Here is an 18,275-nt window from a genome sequence, read left to right as displayed (position 1 = left end):
GTGACAAAACCAAAAAAAAAAAAAAAAAAAAAAAAAAAAAAAAAAAAAAAAAAAAAAAAAAAAAAAAAAAAAAAATCAAGTGACTGAAGAAAGGGGAAAAAAAGTCAACTGAAAGAGAAAAGGTACAATGAAAGGAGCAATCATGCAAAAGTATTTGGTAACACATACGACTGAAATACACAATTTTGCTGTGTCCTAGGTTAACTCTGTCCTGGTGTTTAGGTGACAGACAAACCTCTTTGAACACGCAATGCATTTTGGACTTCCTCAGAAGAGTACTAGAATACATTTATGAAATGTTTTAATATTAGGACTTCCCAATTCATAAGAATGGAAAATGGGCATACTCATTTTCTTGCTCAATAAAAGGGAATTAGTATACCTAGGTAAAAAAAGAAAAAAAAAAGAACTGAAACAACTCTCAGCTACTTTACTATGCAGTACCAGCACAGGATTGAGTGCAAGTGTTATGGTCTTGTGACATCAGATACCATGTTGCCAAAAACAATGATGCCATTAAAAGTGGTATTTGGACTTAAGTATTACAGAAACTGGTACCTCAACATGTATTGTATTTTGAGTAAAGCAAATTATGACACAATGGGCATGTCTACACATGATGTTTACTGCGCAGTAGATTAATTACTCACGCAGTAAGTGTCTCAGTGTCTACATATGTACTCCTATTAGGCTGGAGTAAACTATCTTGGTCTGCAGCAGAGTAGTATTTGTAAATGCAAGTACTATCCTACCATGGAGTATAAAACTGCGGCAGTGCACGTGTAGATACTGCCCTGGCTGGTTGGGGCACATGGGTGCTTCAGTGAGGGGGCTGCCTGCCAGGCAGCCCCATGCTGAAGCATCCTTGTGCCCCAGCCAACTCATCTGCAGGATGTTGAGCCAGGGGAAGCAGCCCCTGACTGGCAAGCTGACCCCTTAGGTCCCCTGCCAGCCTTGGCTCCACATGCCTGGGAGCAATAAACTCCAGAGCAGTAATCTCCAGAGTTTATTGCTGTGCATTAATAGGCATGTATAGATGCACCCACTGAAGTACAAGCCCCTGTATTTAGTAATAAAACAATAAAATTATTCACACAACTAGTTTCATGGACAGCTAAATTTAGGAACAGCAAGACAGGGATGTGCTATAGAAATGACACAAATGAAACACTTGTTTTGGATGTCTCCATTTAATTTGTGTACTTTTACTTCTGAAGGCACAGGCTGAAGTGCTCCAAGAACTGTGAATGGTCTTATTTTAATTCTGCCTTAACTTTGACTTTTGCACTATAGAGAAGAGAGGTGACTGACAGCTGACAATATGTCCCATTAGAGAAAAAACATGTCAATGCTACCAAAAAAAGAAAGCCTCAGTGGAACACTGACTTAAGAGAAATGAAAACTGAGAAAAAGTATCTTCTAACAATGCAACTGAACAACCCATAATGCTATTCTTATGTTTACAAGAAGTTCGGAATTTGTGCATCTGCTTGAGAAGTGACATATGAAAGATGTAAGGAATTCTGTCTTCAGGTCATGTATGTCAGTAAAATGAGAGTTTACAAACTACCGAAAAACATTTATGATAAGCTCTCCCGCACTCCTTCAGCACCCAACTGGCTACTGCTCTCTTTTGTTTCTTTAAAGCTAACTAAATAAATATCACTCATAACATGCTCATTCTTCTGTTCTAAGTACTTTGGCAGGTGCCCTCAGTATAGCAGATGGAGAGTTCTAGGGCACAGTGATGATAAAGATTATTTACCCTGAAGGAGTCCCTGTCTTTTCAAAAATACTGTAGTTCCCTCAATACAGGCAGCCTCCTTAGAGTAAAGCTCTAATTTAGTTTTAAATCCTTTATAAATTACAACAAAATAGAAGTGATGCATTCATAGATTTTTTTAAGTAATTAAAAGCATTTTCTAAGTCTCCCAAATTATCTGTCTGGCTTTAGCAACCGTACCAGAGAAGATTGAAAAGGACTTATTATTAATCCAGTACCTGAAGCTGTCCAATTTTCTTGGCTCAAGTGATATCCAATTAAAACACTACCACGGAACGCATACCACAGACCACCCTACTGATCTAAGACCACCCCAAGTAACCCCAAGTATTCAAATAAACTTCTGCTGCTTTTTAATAAAGTACATTTTTGTTAAGTGATTGTTTTTTGTTGGTTACTTAAGAAAGGCTTTCATAAAAGAACTATGCTTTTCAGGTTTTAACATCTGAGATGTTAAAGACTCTGATCTGACCACTGGAGAGAAATCTTAAATGAATCCAAAGATAACAACAAGTTAATGCCAAACCTCAACCATACGGCACTTTCAAAAAAACAACATGCTAACAATTTGGGACCAGATCATCAACGCTGAAAATCCTCATTTCTTCATAACTTCCATCTGCTAATTAGTTACAAAGATTCGGTCCCCTCAGATGTTCCAAAAATATAACTGCTCAGCACAACTGAGCTACAAACTTGTAGCTTATAGCAGGAAAAAAATGTTTAAAGGGTTCCCCAACTGCTTTTTTTGCCACAACTTTTTTTTAAGGCAACGACATCAAATCAAGAAAGATACCAGTCTGACAGTTGGTTTCCCTTTGGAAAATGACAACATGGTTTCCTTACACAGCACTAAGAATGCTTGCAGTGCTGATACAGTAGAAGTATTCTCATTTTAGAATTTTCCAGGCAAACAATAGATTCCTGCTGTTCTCAATAGTTTAAAGAGCCTGAAAGCCTCTCTCCAGGATCACCCACCTTCAAACTTTCAGAACTACAAGTCTCAGGGCCCTGGCAGGGTGCATGTACTCTAGTTCACCAATCAAGGAATAAGATCACAGGAATTACAGTACTGTCCAGTTACAATATGAAGATCTCCAAGTTCCCCATGATCACAAACTAGTCTCCAACTTCTGGATCGATTTCAATGAAGGATTTATGAACTGTATCCGGCTTTTAGCTAAGTCAGTCCATGTCATGGGTTAATGAGTCACTTTCTCCCCAAGCTTACATCTCTACCTTTGGTCAGTTCACATCCTTAGAGTTCAGTTAGCAGCGAAAATAACAGAAAAAATATCACTAACTAAATGACTATGCTTTCAATGAGTCTTCCATCACTTAATTTAGATAACCAAGCCACTTAAATGTATTTTTGAATTTAAGTGTAATCTATTAAGAGAAAGCCTAAGTGTAATCTATTAAGACAAAGCCTTTTTAGATCAAATCACTGTGATTTATAAAACAACAGGGCTCATAATAAAGAGTCTTACTAAGAGAAGAAACTTACCCACTTCACCCTCACTTGAATCTCATGTTAAGAATCCTGCAGTGATGCAATGTTATAACTATGCAATTAAAAATATAAGATTGATATATCCTTTGTGCTAAAGCAGATCTGTTCCTTTCCTTCTAATCTTACCAAATGCTACATTGTAAACCCCATCCACATCAAAGGAGGGGGCCCTCAAATCCAGCATGCACAATTCAAGCCCGCACATCCTCAGCCTTCCAAGGCCATATAATCCAACCTTCTATACCTTGGCTCTCTCTGTTGATACCTATACTCTGCCTCCCTTTCCTTCCAACAGGAACATCAGAAGTTCAAAAGGTCTAAACTTAGTTTTCTAAACAACTTTAAGCTTCTCATGGGCATTTCTGTAGCAGAGCATTATAGATGGCTAAGCAAGAGCTTTAGGGCTAGGACCTATGAAAATACCTCATAGAAAAATAAGACGTTGTAGCAAAAATAGTTACTTTTCTCTATGTTTCTTTGTTCCTTGTTTTAGTATTAACCCCTGCATTCTGTAACTTTCCACACACATGGTACAGGATAGCCCACTACGTATGTCTTATAGGTTGCTCAGGTTTTGGTTTGAAATGACCAATCAAAATGTAACACGTCAACTGAAAAAAATGCTAGCTCAATAAAAGCCACGTGCGCTCTTTGTTTAGGGTCGACACTGATCTGAGCAACAAGCTCCTCTGTCGGCCTGCTTGCAAGCAATAAAATAGGGTTGGACCCAGCCTGAAAGTGTGACTCTCTTCTAGAGGTGAATTGGACTAGCCTCCAGGGGATAAAATCAGCAATTTATGCAACAACGTCAGTACACATTTTAACTGAAAACATCTCAAGAAATCTCTCCGAGCATGTTTAAACCCAGCATATACCCTATATAAAATGTAGCCTTATGGCTTTTGTTAACTCTTCTCACCATTTACTTAGAGTTGAAATTTACTGGAATGGCAGGGCAAAGAATGTGACACAGGTATGAGTGCTGCTTTTATATCCACTATACCAGAGGCGGGCAAAAAATGGTCCACGGGCCGGATCCAGCCTGCCAAATGATTCTTCCACCCAGCCTGTGGCTGCTCCTCCGAAGGAGAACTGCATCCGGCCCATGGCTGCCCTGGCTTTCAGTGCTCTTCTCCCTTCCCCCAGTCAGCTGCAGCAAAAGCAGCAATTCCCTCTCCCTCACCCGGCCCACCCTCCTTAGGCCCCATGTATACTCCAAGGCAGGGGGCACTGAGCTCCTGGTCAGGCTTCTGCCCAGTGAGGCTGTCCGTGTGCAGCAACCTTATGACTTCACAGACCAGACAGCCCAGGCCCCAGCAAGTAGAAAATCATGTAAGGTTCTTCCTGCTGGCAGAGTAAGGGGTGTATGGGGAAGAGGTCCAGGAGTCATGGGTTATCTAGGTTCTCCTGGGCCAGGAACTAGTAGGACTGCAGGCACTGCTAACAGTGTTGTGCTGTGTTCCCGTCATCCACTTTGGGCTAAGCCACGTGGGTGCAGCTGGAGCAGCTGGTACAGCTCCTACCCGACCCCAAGTCCTTAGCATGAGGCTGGGTCAGTTGGAAGTCATGCCAACTGCACCCACATAGCCCAAAGCAGAGTACAAGAACACAGTGTGGTACCAGCCAGGCCATGTACCAGGAATTTGGGGCAGGGGAAGAGGTGCAAGCAGGAGGGGTCAACAGTACAGCATGGGTCCAGCAAAGCCCAGATAGCCCATGGCCCTAGGCCCCATTCTCCCTGCATTCTCTGCCCTGCCCAAAGACCCCAGCACGTGGCTGGGCTGGGCTGGGCTGGGCTGGTGTGCACTGTGTTCCCACATGCTGCCTCCGGCCACATGGGTGCAGCTGACATGGCCCCTATCCAATCTGACCATGTGCCAGGGACTCTAGGCAGGGGAGAGGGTGCAGGGAGAAGGAGCCTGGGAGCCACAAGTTATCCAAGCCCCGCTGGGACAGTGCCATGCCATGCTCCACACTTCTTTCTCCACCCCCTTCCCTACTCCAAGTCCCCAGCACATGGCCAGGTAAAGCAAGAGCTGCTTCAGCTATGCCCATGTGGCCCAAGGCAGCATGTGGAAACACAGCACAGCACCAGCCTGGCCCAGCAGTGTGCTGAGGACACAAGGTGGGGGAGGGATGCAGGGAGAAGGGGGTAAACAAAGATTAGGTTCCCCTAACCCAGGGCAGTTATTTGGGCCAGAGGACCACTTAAGGATTTTTGGTGAGCTGAGGGGAGTAGGGAGAGAAGAAAAAAAAAAGACTGCTGGCCAAGTCTGCAACAGCTCAAAGTTTCCTTAACAGCCCTCCAGCCCAAAATAATTGCCCACTTCTGCACCGTACAGACTGAAATCCAGAGTTCCAGTTACTATTTAATGTGAATATAATACATGCAATTAGCAGAAGGAACCAGAGGATAGTCTGCAGAGCTGTGCTGTCTGTCATTTTGGATTACAACACCCAGAAACCACCAGGGGCTGGGGGGCAAGGGAAAAAAGGAAAAGAAAGTTTGAGGCTAGAGTAAGGGAAGAAAGAGCAGCATGCATATGGAGCCTGGTCAGTCTTGTACAGATGGAGATGGAGATGGAGATCTCACTGACTCAAGTCAGCCAGGACTGGGTATAAATTGTTCAAGGACAGGCAGGGGAGAAGAGAGGGAGGAGTTGCTCTTTATACAAAAGAACTGTATGACTACTCAGAGCTCCAGTACTGGAGCTCTGGAGTAGTCATACAGGAGATAGGCCTGTTGAAAGTCTCTGGATTAGAGTCAAGCAGGAAGTAACAAGGGTGATATGGTAGTTTTGTGCTATAGACCGCCAGACCAGGAAGATGAGACGGATGAGGCTTTCTTCAAACAGCTAGCGGAAGTTTCCCTATCATAGGCCCTGGTTATTGTGGGGGACTTCAAATCACCCTGACATCTGCTGGGACATCTGGCAATACAGAAGTGCACAGGCAATCCAGAAAATTTTTGGAGGGTGTTGGGGACAACTTTCCAGTGTAAATATTTGAGAGGTCAACTCGGTGCTATGCTCTTCCTGACCTGCTGGTCACAAACAGGGACAAATTGGTGGTGAATGTACTACTAGCCAGCAACTTGGGCAGCAGCAACCATAAGATATTCAAGTTCAGGATCCTGAGGAAAGGAAGGAAGGAGAGCAGAGTAAGGACCCTGGACTTCAGAAAAGCAGACTTTGACTTGCTCAGAGAACTGATGGGCAGGATCCCCTGGGAGGCCAGTCTGAGGGGGAAAGGACTCCAGGAGAGCTGGATGTATTTTAAAGAAACCTTATTGAGTGTGCAGGAACAAACCAACCCAAATTGCAGGAAGACTTAGTAAGTATGGCACAAAACTAGCTTGGCTTAGCAGGGAACTACTAGCAGTGAGTTAATAAACTAAAGGGAAGCTTATAAGAAGTGGAAACTTGGACAAACAACTATGGATGAATATAAAAATATTGCTTCAACATGCAGGGATGAAATCAGAAAGGTCAAAGCACAACTGGAGTTGCAGCCAGCAAGGGACATGAAGGGTAACAAGAAGGGTTTCTACAAATATGTTAGCAAGAGGAGGAAGGTCAGGGAAGGTGAGTATCCCTTACTGAATGGGGGCAGCAACCTAGTGAGAGATGATGATAAAATGGCTGAATTATCCAATGTCTTTTTTACCACAGGTCTTCACAGGCAAGGTCAGCTGCCAGACTACTGCACCTGGCAGCACAGTTTGGACAATAGGTGAGCAGCTGACAGTGGCAAAAGAACAGGTTAGGGACTATTTAGAAAAGCTGAATGTATACAAGCTCAATGCAATTCATCTGAAGATGCTGAAGGAGTTGGCTGATGCGATTGCTATGAGTTTTCAAAGATTATGACCAGCACTCTGCAATCAGGAGAGGTCCCATATGATTGGAAAAGGCAAATCTAGTGCCCATCTTTAAGAAATGGAAAGGAGGAGGATCCAGGGACCTACAGACCAGTCAGCCTCACCTCAGTCCCTGGAAAAAATCATGGAGCAGGTCTTCGAGCAATCCATTTATAAGCACTTGGAGGAGAAGGCAGTAATTGAGAACAGTCAGCACGGATTCACCAAGGGCAAGTTATACCTGACCAACCTGATTGCCTTCTATGGCAGAATGATTGGCTATGTGGATGTGGGGAGAGCAGTGGACATGATATAACACGACTTCAGCAAGGCTTTGGATACCGTCTCCCGCAACATTCTTGCAAGCATGCTAATGAGATACAAGGTTGGATGAATGGGATATAGAAAAGCTGGCTGGTCAGGTTCAAAGGGTAGTAATCAATGGCTTCATGTGCAATTGGCAGCCGGTATCAAGTGGAATGCCCCAGGGGCTAATTCTGGGACCAGTTTTGTTCAATATCTTCATCAGTGACCTGGAAGATTTCATAGACATTCGGGCTGGAAGGGACTCCAGACGATCATCAAGTCCAGCCCCTGCCCCAGAGGCAGAAAGCCAGCAGGGTTCATAGGATCCCAGCAAGATAAGCATCCAAATGTGACAGGATGGACCACACCTTCAGCAAATCTGCAGATGACACCAAGAGTGGGAAGTAGTAGAGACACTGAAGGGTATTGCTAAGATTCAGAGACCTCAATAAATTGGAGGATTGAACCAAAAGAAATTTCACGAGGTTCAACATGGACAAGTGCAAAATCCTGCACTTAGGATGGTACATATCCCGTGCACAGGTACAGGCTGGGGACTGACTGGCTGGGCAGCAGCTCTGCAGAAAAGGACCTGGCGGTTACAATGGACAATAAGCTGAATATGATCAAGCGAAGCAGACTCTTGTTGCAAAGAAGGCATACTGGGCTGCATCAGAATGAGCACTGCCAGCAGACTGAGGGAAGTGATCATTCCCCTCTATTCGGTGCTGGTGAAGCCACATCTGGAGTAGGCTGCTGCTTGAGTGCTCTAGGCACTAATGATTAATTTGGGGATACTGCTGAAGGTGTGGGGAGGAAATTAAGGTGATATGTGTATGTTACCATAGTGTTGGTATCTCTTTACTGTTACCTCTTCCATCCCTTTGGCCCATTAACCTGTGACCCTAACCCCTATGATTTTCTACATAGAAGTAGGAACTCCCCCTTGCTTCTTGTGCCAGTTGGTGGGGTTGCAGGGTTGGCACACTATTCACAAACTATTCAAAAACAGAGATAAAATGATTCTCTAAATAAAATCAGTAGAGACAGATCCAATATATTCCTACAGTCTCCATTAAACTGTAGTTAACCAAGCACTGACTTCAATCATTTAGGTAGAAATAGCATAGCGGATTCTTCTCCTCACAACTTCCAACTGCTAGCTTGCTTTGCTTACTTTCCCACGGGCTATTTAAATATATTATTATACATGGACGAACAGGCAAGAATTTGTACTGAGTAAGGCAATGAGCAACAAGACTGTCTCTCTCTCTCTTTCCAGCATATCTCAACAATAGGAAACAATTCATAAAGCAGCTCACACTGCAGACAAATCACAATGCACGTACACACTCCCCTACCTAGTATTTCTATGACAGCACAACCTGCCCGTAAGTATTCAGCCGCACCCTTCAGTTGTCAAGGAAAGTAATCTAAAACAGTAAACTTTACCCTGAGTCATTCTGAGCCAAGCACTTTTAAGCTTTTCATGTGATACAAGTGAGCCACAACAGAAGCACTGTTGTGAAATATCCAAAATTATTTGGTCTACAGATGTATTAGAAATACCTACATATTAGATCTGGGTAGATAATCAAAATGTAGAGACACTAACATACTGCGGCAGAAATTAAATGTTGCTTTAAAATTCTATGTGCATCTTTAAAAGGCAAACTGATGTTAATGAGGCACCACTATCGCACAGCTGTGGTTTTTTGTTTTTGGTTTTACTTCCCAAGTATGTTGAGATGCTTTGGATACTATATTGCTTGGATACAAAATAAATACCTGGCTGTAAAAAAGACTCCAACAGCAAAGTTAACAGCATACTTCTGAGGAAGTTAATATGTTACTCTTTTTCTCATTAAGCAATATCTCCAACTATCAAAAACAGGAACAGAAGTTATATACATAACGTACTGTGCGGACAAGTTCAAACATATTGCCAAGCTAAAAAGTGGCTTCGTAAAATAAAAATTTTAAAAAACCCTTTAAATACCAAGTCCCAAAAGCACCCTGGACATATGGCAATCTAGCTAGGTTCTCATGTACCCAAATAAAAAAAGAGGTTTCTATTATTCAAGGAACACCCATCCCCCACAACCAGCAATACCTGCATGGCCTCTCTGGGGTCATGCCATTTGATGTCTTCAGTGACACTTCTGCAAATCCACTAAAGGCTAATAATAAGCTATTTATATATTCAGCCTCCATAGATACTGCATGCAATCTACTTTTCTGAAATGAAAGTCCTAAAGAGGTTGTCAGTGACCCTCTACAAATAAATAAAAATGTACATCAGTCTAAATATTAAGGCAACTTTGAATGAAGAGTGGTTTATTATAACAAGGGAGGGAAGCAGCTCTCTTGGTTAACTCAGTCGGTAGACAAAAGGGCAAGTCAACAATAAATATGAAAGTTGCTATGGTTTCAACAGGGAGGCCAAAGTAAAAGAGGAAACGTAAAGAAATAAAAAGGTAAGTTTCTCTGGAGTTGGAAAATAACCTGGATAAGCTAAACTGGGCACTCAGCAACATACAGCACTCAACACAAAACAATTCTTATTTAGTAGCGGAGAAATTAATCAGCCTCCAAATATCCATCTGATGACAGCAAATGCAATACAAACTTAAAGTGAAAAAAAATGTATAACAAAACGTTGCTGCTTTTTATTATTAGATTTTTTTTGTCCAAGTTTCTTGTCAAAGAATCGGCACAACTGCCTAAATCTTTCTAAATCAATATAAAATGGATCACTGTCTTATGAAATCAAAGAATTGAAGAGGACTTCTCCAGGGTTCCTACAGTAGTCAAAAGCCTTATTTTTAATGCATTTATTCTCAGAGAAGTGCTATATTTCCCAGTTTACAGATAGGGAAAGGACAGACAGGAATTACGGGCCTAAATTGCACTTAGGCAGATTTTTAGGTTCTTAAAGTCAAATGACAATCCACAACACCCCTGCCTAACCAGTCAGGCAATAATGAGATGTTAGGCACCTAAGCTGCCTGTACACGTGTGTGGAGGCTGCTTCGACACACTGCAATTACAGCACGTTGGAGCAAACTGAATTAATCGAGCCTGCTGGAGCGTGGCAATTACTGAACTCCAGCAACATCCCTCATCTCATGTATCAGCATCCCTGCGCTTCAAACTTGAATTAAAACCCATTGCATGGCTTTAGTTCAAGCACCCCTGCCATTTTGAAGTGCAGGGATGCTGATACACAAGATGCTGCAGTGTTTTAATTAAAGCAGCTCTCAGAGCCACTCTAATTAAAACACCACTATCTCCCTTACCCTTAGGGCATGTGTAAAAATGCCCTTAAGTTTTACTAAAAAACTGTATTTAGGCACTTCCTGGTTCAGACACTTTGCATGCTCAGAACTGTTGCTATTTTGGCTGAGCCAAAGGTTTAAGTGTCTAACCTTCCTAAGTCCATGTGGAACTCACAGAGTAGGTATCCCTGTGTGCTAGTCTACTCAAGGATCCCACCTGGTAGACATGCATATGTAATACATATTAATAGCATTGAATTGAGCATCCACAGCCACTTGTTCAAAAACACAGAGGAGATAGAGGGGACACACATTTTGTATAAAATCTTAGCGTGTAGACTACTCAGCCACGAACAGGGAGAGTTGGGTTCAATTTCCTCCTCAGCCGGAGAGTCACAAACCTGAATCTCTATCTCTTAGAGAGTTCACTGGTAACCAAGCCATGGGTTAGGTGAGACCAAGGACACTCTGCTACTCCTAATGCAAGATTTATGGGCAAGAGTAAGAAGGTTGACTTGTTAGCCCAGAAAGGAGGGAATTCTCCTGCAAGACAGAGAGCTTCCAAACTCTGGGTTCCAGCCTCTGCTCCCAGTGCTCTTTTTGCATTAGAGTCACTTGATCAAATATGTAAATGGTCTTGGCTTACAGAGTTACGCTCACTCTTGCCATCACACTTACATTCCTTTATATATAGTGGTCTAGCTTCAACAGGAGGGGTGCTCTGGCAATTTCCTGGGAAGTGGGAGATTGGAGTGAGCCCTCAGTGCTGGGCTACAATTACACACTTTAAGCTGGAGAATAGACAGGGCTTCAGACACACTGCTTTCTTCATCAGCTTCAAGGGTGACTCAGCCTGCTGCCACCCAACTGCAGACTCCCAGGATTTCCTTCCTGGGGGCCAATGGCTATGTTAAGCATCAGAAACCTCCTAAGTGACCTGCCCAAGGCCACATACGAAAAGCCTGTGGCAGACAGGGGAACCAAACCCAGGTCTCTCAAGTACTAGCACCAATCTCCAAACCTGGGATGACGCCTTAGATTACTACCGACATGAAAAATACACATTAGAAGTTACCTATATATTTTCTTCATTAGATACCACACAAATAAGTTGAACAGCAAGGTGTGCTTGGTTGTTTTAGGCTCACCACACAACTTCAGGTCAGAAGAAAACTGGAGCTTTTCACCAAGTGCATAGATTTATACTTTGTACCATCAGATATGTATTTATATATAGATAGATAGATTTCTATTTTATGTCACAACCTCCAAATAATTAATACATCTTAGAAGTAGTGACCTCTATTGGCGTGATGGCAGCAATAGCCAATTAAAAGTGAATAAATGTAGCATCTGGTACTTGAAGCGCAGTGGCCCAGGGTGATCCTCTGGCATATTTTGTTACGACTGGGCAATTGGAATATAAAATATCTTCAGTATTTTGCTGAACTTACAGATCTATGATCTTCTCTATGCAGCCCTACCTCTGGCCAATTCCCAGCCTAAACTATGAAGTAGTGACAACCTTCATCCCAGTCAACTCTCTGAAGAGAGATCACCGAGTCAGTTGCTAGTACTGGCAACAGGTATTGACCTCACAACTGGAATGTCCTCTCCTGAAATAGGAAAATATATCCTTGGCATTTTGACTTGGTAGAGCAGACAGACCAAAGGAAAAAAAAAATCACACACATTTTGTTATTTCATGGCTTCTGGTAACTGCTGGAGAGAAAACAAGATCTCTATATAAATGTGAGTGCATTCACGGTCTAGTGGCCCATCTTTTATGCATAAATCCCTCAAGTCTAGTCTACACAGCTTTTTGTATCAATTCAGCTATCTGAAGTAGGGATGAATTAAAAGAAAAAAAATCAAACTAGTTAAGATCTGATAATTACTCAGTGCAGCTAAAGTTGCATATCAGTATAAGCCTCTAAGTGTATCCAGTTTGGTGGCAAGGTGTACATCACTAACTATATCAATATAATTTAAATGGCATAATTTGCTTTAGACAAACCATTGGGGAGATGTTATCTCCCTACTCTTCTCTCTCACCTCTACCCCAGAAGAATAACAGCAGAAGTGATGGCCTTCTCTTTCTTCTCTGTTGCTGTGAATGTGGAAAGGGAATTTATGTTTCCCAGGTGTTTCCTAGGACTTTCCATTACACACAGAAGAGAACTTTGGCTCTACACTCATTGCAATCAGGCTACCTTAAATAATAAGCATTTTCAAGTCATCAGAAATAAGTTTACTTAAAAAAATAAACATACATCTTTTTGCTCATCTACAGCTTTCAAATGCAATTATCCTCGGGAAAATTGGCAGAGAAATTTGCATTTTCACTGGCTGGCTCTCTCACATGCATACAGGTCTCTGGCTTCCTGTCTATTCCATCTAGGAAGAGCACAGACTAACTATATGCTTCCTCAGCCTGAAGAAGAGTGTTTGTACCCAAAAGCTTGCAAAGAAGAATTTTTCCAACTATGTGAGCTGGTCTAAAAGATACCAGATTTACCCAAAGAACCATGCCTGCCTTATTCTTGTACAGACATCCAAAACTAAACTCGGTGGCAAAGAACTTCGTAATACCAAAATGTGGACAAGAGCTACCTAGCCTCTTCATCCAGGTTGGACTTTCTGACCAAAGTAAGAAGTGTAGCTCACAACAATAGATTGATGGCTCAAGCACTGACCTAGGACATGAATAACCCAGGCCCAAGATCCTTATTTGAATCAGAACGGCCAGTAGCTTTTCCCACGTCTTTTTTTTTTTTTTTTTTAAATCAGAAATTCCCTCCTGGACCTCAGAAACTTTATAACAAAAGGTCTCAAAACTGACAGAGAAGGCTTCTGCCTAATTTGGAGGATGGCTTTTAACTGGAGTCTCCCACATCCCTCAGGAGTACTTTGACTTCTAGCTACAGGAGATTACACAGGAATAGCCAAAATAAGTTTTCATTCTGCACTGGAATTGGGAATCTACAAAGAACTTCCCCCCCTAAAAGCCTAAGCTTTTTGTTTTCTGGCCATCCGTAGTTATGTTTGCATTCATCTGGGCGCAACGAAAAAAAAGTATCCAATAAAAGAAACATGATAGGCAACTTTCTTAAAACACATATTGATAAAACACACTACTTTTTTTTTTTATTAAGCAAGAGTGAGTCACTTTAAAGAGTCTGAACTTTAGCAATTCAATATGAAAGGGAATTAACAAAAATCAGAGACTTTTGACTTCTACACAGTTTTTTTTTAAAAGCAAGTCCATGTATATCTTAAAGATGGATACTCTGTCAACAACTGAAATCTACAGCACACTTTCCATTTATTGAAAGGAAAAAGGTAGATTTTTGTTTATTGTTTAAAGTGTGTGGAGGCTAGATTTGTTTCTGCAACAGTGGACACATTCTCCTGATAGAAACAATACAAGCAAAGATGTTCAAGCTTTTTCTCCAAGAGCAAGAAGTCACCCAGAGAGAAAAAGTTGTTCCTAGGAGAGTTTCTCCTGGGAGACTAAACATGCGTACGCTTTCCCAGGCTTAACTCCTCCTGGGGACCAGGAGCAGTGGAACTGGGGGGAAAGCTCCAGCGCCTTTCCGTGACCGGGGTCACCAACTAAAGGAGGCAGCTGCTCCTGCCTGTCCTATAGACCAGGAAGGGAGGAGAGGAGCAGCCACTAACTGATCCCCACCAGCTTCTCACTCTAAAACATTGCCAGTGAAAGAAGTGGCAAGGGCTTTGTCCCATTAATCCCTCTGCTTCGTTCCTGATGCCTGGTAGCAGAGTATGGGGAGCAGTTCAGGCTGCTAGGGTTACCATATTTCCAGAGCATATGGGTATCATGTGTACTTTCTCTAATGTAAAGGAAGGACAACCCAAAAAAACAAAGATGTAGGAGTAGGATAGGAAATACAAGCTTTAAGAACATTGAAGTCAGGAATCCAATGCAACCCTCCTCAAAAGGAGATTTTTTGTATTCACTAAGCAAGTGGGTAAATACATTTAAGTGTTGGTAAGTGAACTAAAGTTTGTGGGCACAGTGCAGGGGGAAAAAAAGAATCAGAACAGAATCAGAATTAATCCTATGGTCTTGTCAGGTCACTGCATTAAGGCCACTGAAGAGATGCACTGAATTTGAACTTGTATTTTATTTCTTCCTTTGCTACTTTAAACTTTAAATAACAGGTTTATCAGTCATTTTCTCTTTAGAGGTTTTTGATAAGTAGTTTACAAAGGTTAAACTTACTTTGCCAAGTCAGTCAAGTATAAAGTGGATGAAAATATGTCAAGTTGTTAGCCTCCCTAGGCAAAACGTTAGAGTATAGGTTATACTATAATTATTTTTTCCTTAGCCTCTAAAACCAAATGACAGTTTTCTTTAGTAATGCAATGCAACCAGTGTACGAAAGCTGTATGAACTAATTTTTAGGAAAATAAACATCTGATTCATTAAGATCTGACAAAACTTGTTCATAGGCGTCTGATGAAGTAAGGATGGCGGTTGCCTACGAAAACAAATGCTTCTCTGAACAAGTTAATCTCTCAGGTGCCACCCTGCCCTACCTTCTCGTAAATATCTTGTAACACAAGAAAGGGGAGGTCAAAATTTGAGCCACCTGGATTTGACAACATCCTTTTTATTTTCTAGAGTAACAATAATAAGGCTTCAAAAACTGACTACAGCATTGGTCACATGTATGAAACAGCATACAACAATGAACTAACCTTGAACAAATAAAGCACAATCTTTTCTAGTGTTAGACTTCTTTCCTGTTTCTTCCAAAAGAGTTTTGTGACTGAAGACATTAACTCTAACTCATCCTTACAAAATTTCCAAGTATCCAGTCTTAGTACTACCTCCTAGTAGTATTTGATTAAATGTTTCAGCTTATCTATTACATCAGAACAAACTTTAACAAAGACACTTGAACAAAAATAAAGATGCAAAATCCTTAGAAACAGTCATAAAATTAGCTCAAAATATTTTTCAAATACTGCAGTTCATGTGAAATTACCTGGGGGGTGGGGGAGGTAATAAGCCTAGTAGTAGGGCTTAATGTGGGGGAAGTTTCCTTTTGTTCTGTGGGAGATTTTACATGATCTTCTGCAACAATGGATAACTACTAGCATAAAAATCTCAGGCATGAAAAGAAGGATCACAACACTGGCACACTTAATGGACAAAGGTTTGTTACAGAACAGAAAAGTCATACAAAAACTGGTAAGTTACCTATGCAACAAGTACATTAATAACATTTTGGGACAGTCTTCTCTTGCTGATCCCAACAAACTCATATTAATAATGAAAGAAGCCATAAATCTACAGTAGCAAGAAGAACAATACCCTGTCAAGAACAAAAATCTAGTATCATGTGCTGAAAATCTTTTATCATCTATTAATCTGACACATCCATAGTTTTGCTCATGATACAGTCACATGAAACCAAAACAAAAGAAACTCCAAATTCCTACACAAATAAGTGTCCTTTAATACGACAAGCTTCTCTACACAAATTCTTTTACAGTGTTTTCCCCATTGCAATACTGATACTTGACCACCTGAGGAGACATTTCAGATATCAGCACAATTAGAACGTAAGCTAAATCTCCATCTGAAGAATTTTGCATTATCAACACTGTTTAAGTTATTACTAAAACATTTTTGTGCTGCGTATTCTCAGTTCCACTAAAAAAAAGCCTCCTGTAATTTACAGTAAGCAAATCAATAATCTGAGGAAAGGACAACCAGCAATTTTCACAGTCTACATCACTATCTAATAATTCACCATTTTCATGGCACCAGGGTTTAAAGGGACTTGAAATAAAAGGAAACAGGTAGAAGGGACATAAAACCACCAAGAAACCTTACAGGGAATAAATGCTATGGAAGGATTGCTAGTTGTGCAGTGCTTTGCTCAGAAGAAAAATTACTCATAAGATGCATGCATCTATGACCTACCTTGCAGAAGGGCTCCATTTCTCTTGAAAAAGGTGCTTCCTGGCCAAATGGGTGGACCTGATGTGCTAAAGGTAATAAGAAATAAGTGTAAAGAAAATCTCATTTACATGTCATCATTTACAGTAACTATTTTTTATTAAGTCCTCTCTGTTTCTAATTTAGTACAAAACATGGCAAATTTTAACTTGAAAGCAAGTCCTAGCACTCTCACCTTGGGACAGGTTGATTTGATTTTAAGATTCAAATACTATTCACAAGAAAACAAACTATTCTTTAGCTCAAACCTACATTCAAAGTAAAAAAAAAAGAGAAAAAAGCAGCGTGAAAAAATCACTGTCACAAAAAATTTATTGAATTCACAGTGTAGCAAAACATACATTTCAAAAGGCATCTACTGGAAAACAAAAGCTTTTTACAGCCTTATTCAGTCATAACAACTCAGACTCCCATTTTAAAAAGTATTAAGAAAAAGAGAAAAAGCAAAAAGGCTTAGCCAAGTACAAAGAACTGTGCAGTATTTATATAGGAATATTACATCTGCAAAGAGTGCTGTGAATTAAGTGATACATCTCACTGCATCAATAAATCACATTAGTGAGAAAATAACTTTTGTTGAGCTGAAGAGAAAGTTCAGCAAACTAGATAGCTACCAGAAAGTAACACAAATGTGTTTCATCATTCATTTTTATTACAGGTCTCCCTTTCTTTATGCTGTACATGTATTCCTAGAAAACTGTGCATAACTCAAATTTGCATAAAGAGAACCCACTTTACAATGTAACAAATAGGGATACGTTCCAAGACCTTAACTGTACAGACCCCCAGATGCACTTCTACTGCTTTTACAAGACAATTTTGGTACTCACCAACAGCAGACAGTACATACAAGCACAGGGCCCTGTTATAATGGGGATGGCAACTACAGAAACGTCGCAGACAACAAGTAAGAAGCACAGATCCACGCAGAAGACTATTTTGGTGGGCGTCATTCCCACAATGCACCGCAAAGCAGCTGACTGCAGGCTTCCATCACACCAATTCCATAAGAGTGAATTTACCTCGCTTATAATGAATTTTTGGTATAAAAAAGGGTCATCGCATAAGAGCAAATTCGCACATACAGAACATGCCTGAAGCAAGTGAAACCTGTATTATTTATTTGTTTTGAGGTGATCCTTAGGAACACCACTTGTGAATCAAGACTCTACTGTGTTAGGCACTATATCCACTGAAAGCAAAAATAAATAAATCTGCTTCTAATACATTAGAAAGGAAGGACGTGGGAAGTGGGGTCCAAAAGGGCTCAGTCCTTGGGCCCGCCCTGTTCAACATCTTCATCAGTGATTTGGATGAGGGGGTGCAAAGCACCCTGTTCAAGTTTGCTGATGACACTAAGATGTGGGGGGATGTGGGCACAATAGAGGGGAGCAACAGGCTACAGTTGGACCTAGATAGGTTACAAGGATGGGCGGAGGAGAATAGGATGGGGTTTAACACAGACAAGTGTAAGGTGATGCACCTGGGGAGGAACAATCGGCACCATACATACAGGCTGGGGAACTCCCCTCTTGTCAGCA

General features: G+C 41.2%; 1 protein-coding gene across 4 annotated transcripts in view; it reads right to left on the bottom strand.

Moving 5' to 3' along the window:
• The window catches only part of FOXN3 (forkhead box N3), a 415,590-nt gene that overhangs the window by 126,347 nt on the left and 270,968 nt on the right, over positions 1 to 18,275 (bottom strand). For all 4 annotated transcript variants that reach the window (XM_019518676.1, XM_019518678.1, XM_019518679.1 and 1 more), the window contains exon 4: positions 16,699 to 16,763. In XM_019518676.1, coding sequence (XP_019374221.1) covers positions 16,699 to 16,763 — 65 coding nt within the window. The remainder of the gene's footprint in view (positions 1 to 16,698; positions 16,764 to 18,275) is intronic.

This window comes from Gavialis gangeticus, unplaced genomic scaffold, assembly GCF_001723915.1.
Source record: "Gavialis gangeticus isolate Ggan-Ray unplaced genomic scaffold, GavGan_comp1, whole genome shotgun sequence".
Classification (NCBI taxonomy): Eukaryota; Metazoa; Chordata; order Crocodylia; family Gavialidae; genus Gavialis; species Gavialis gangeticus.
This window is presented reverse-complemented; position numbering and strand designations above follow the sequence as displayed.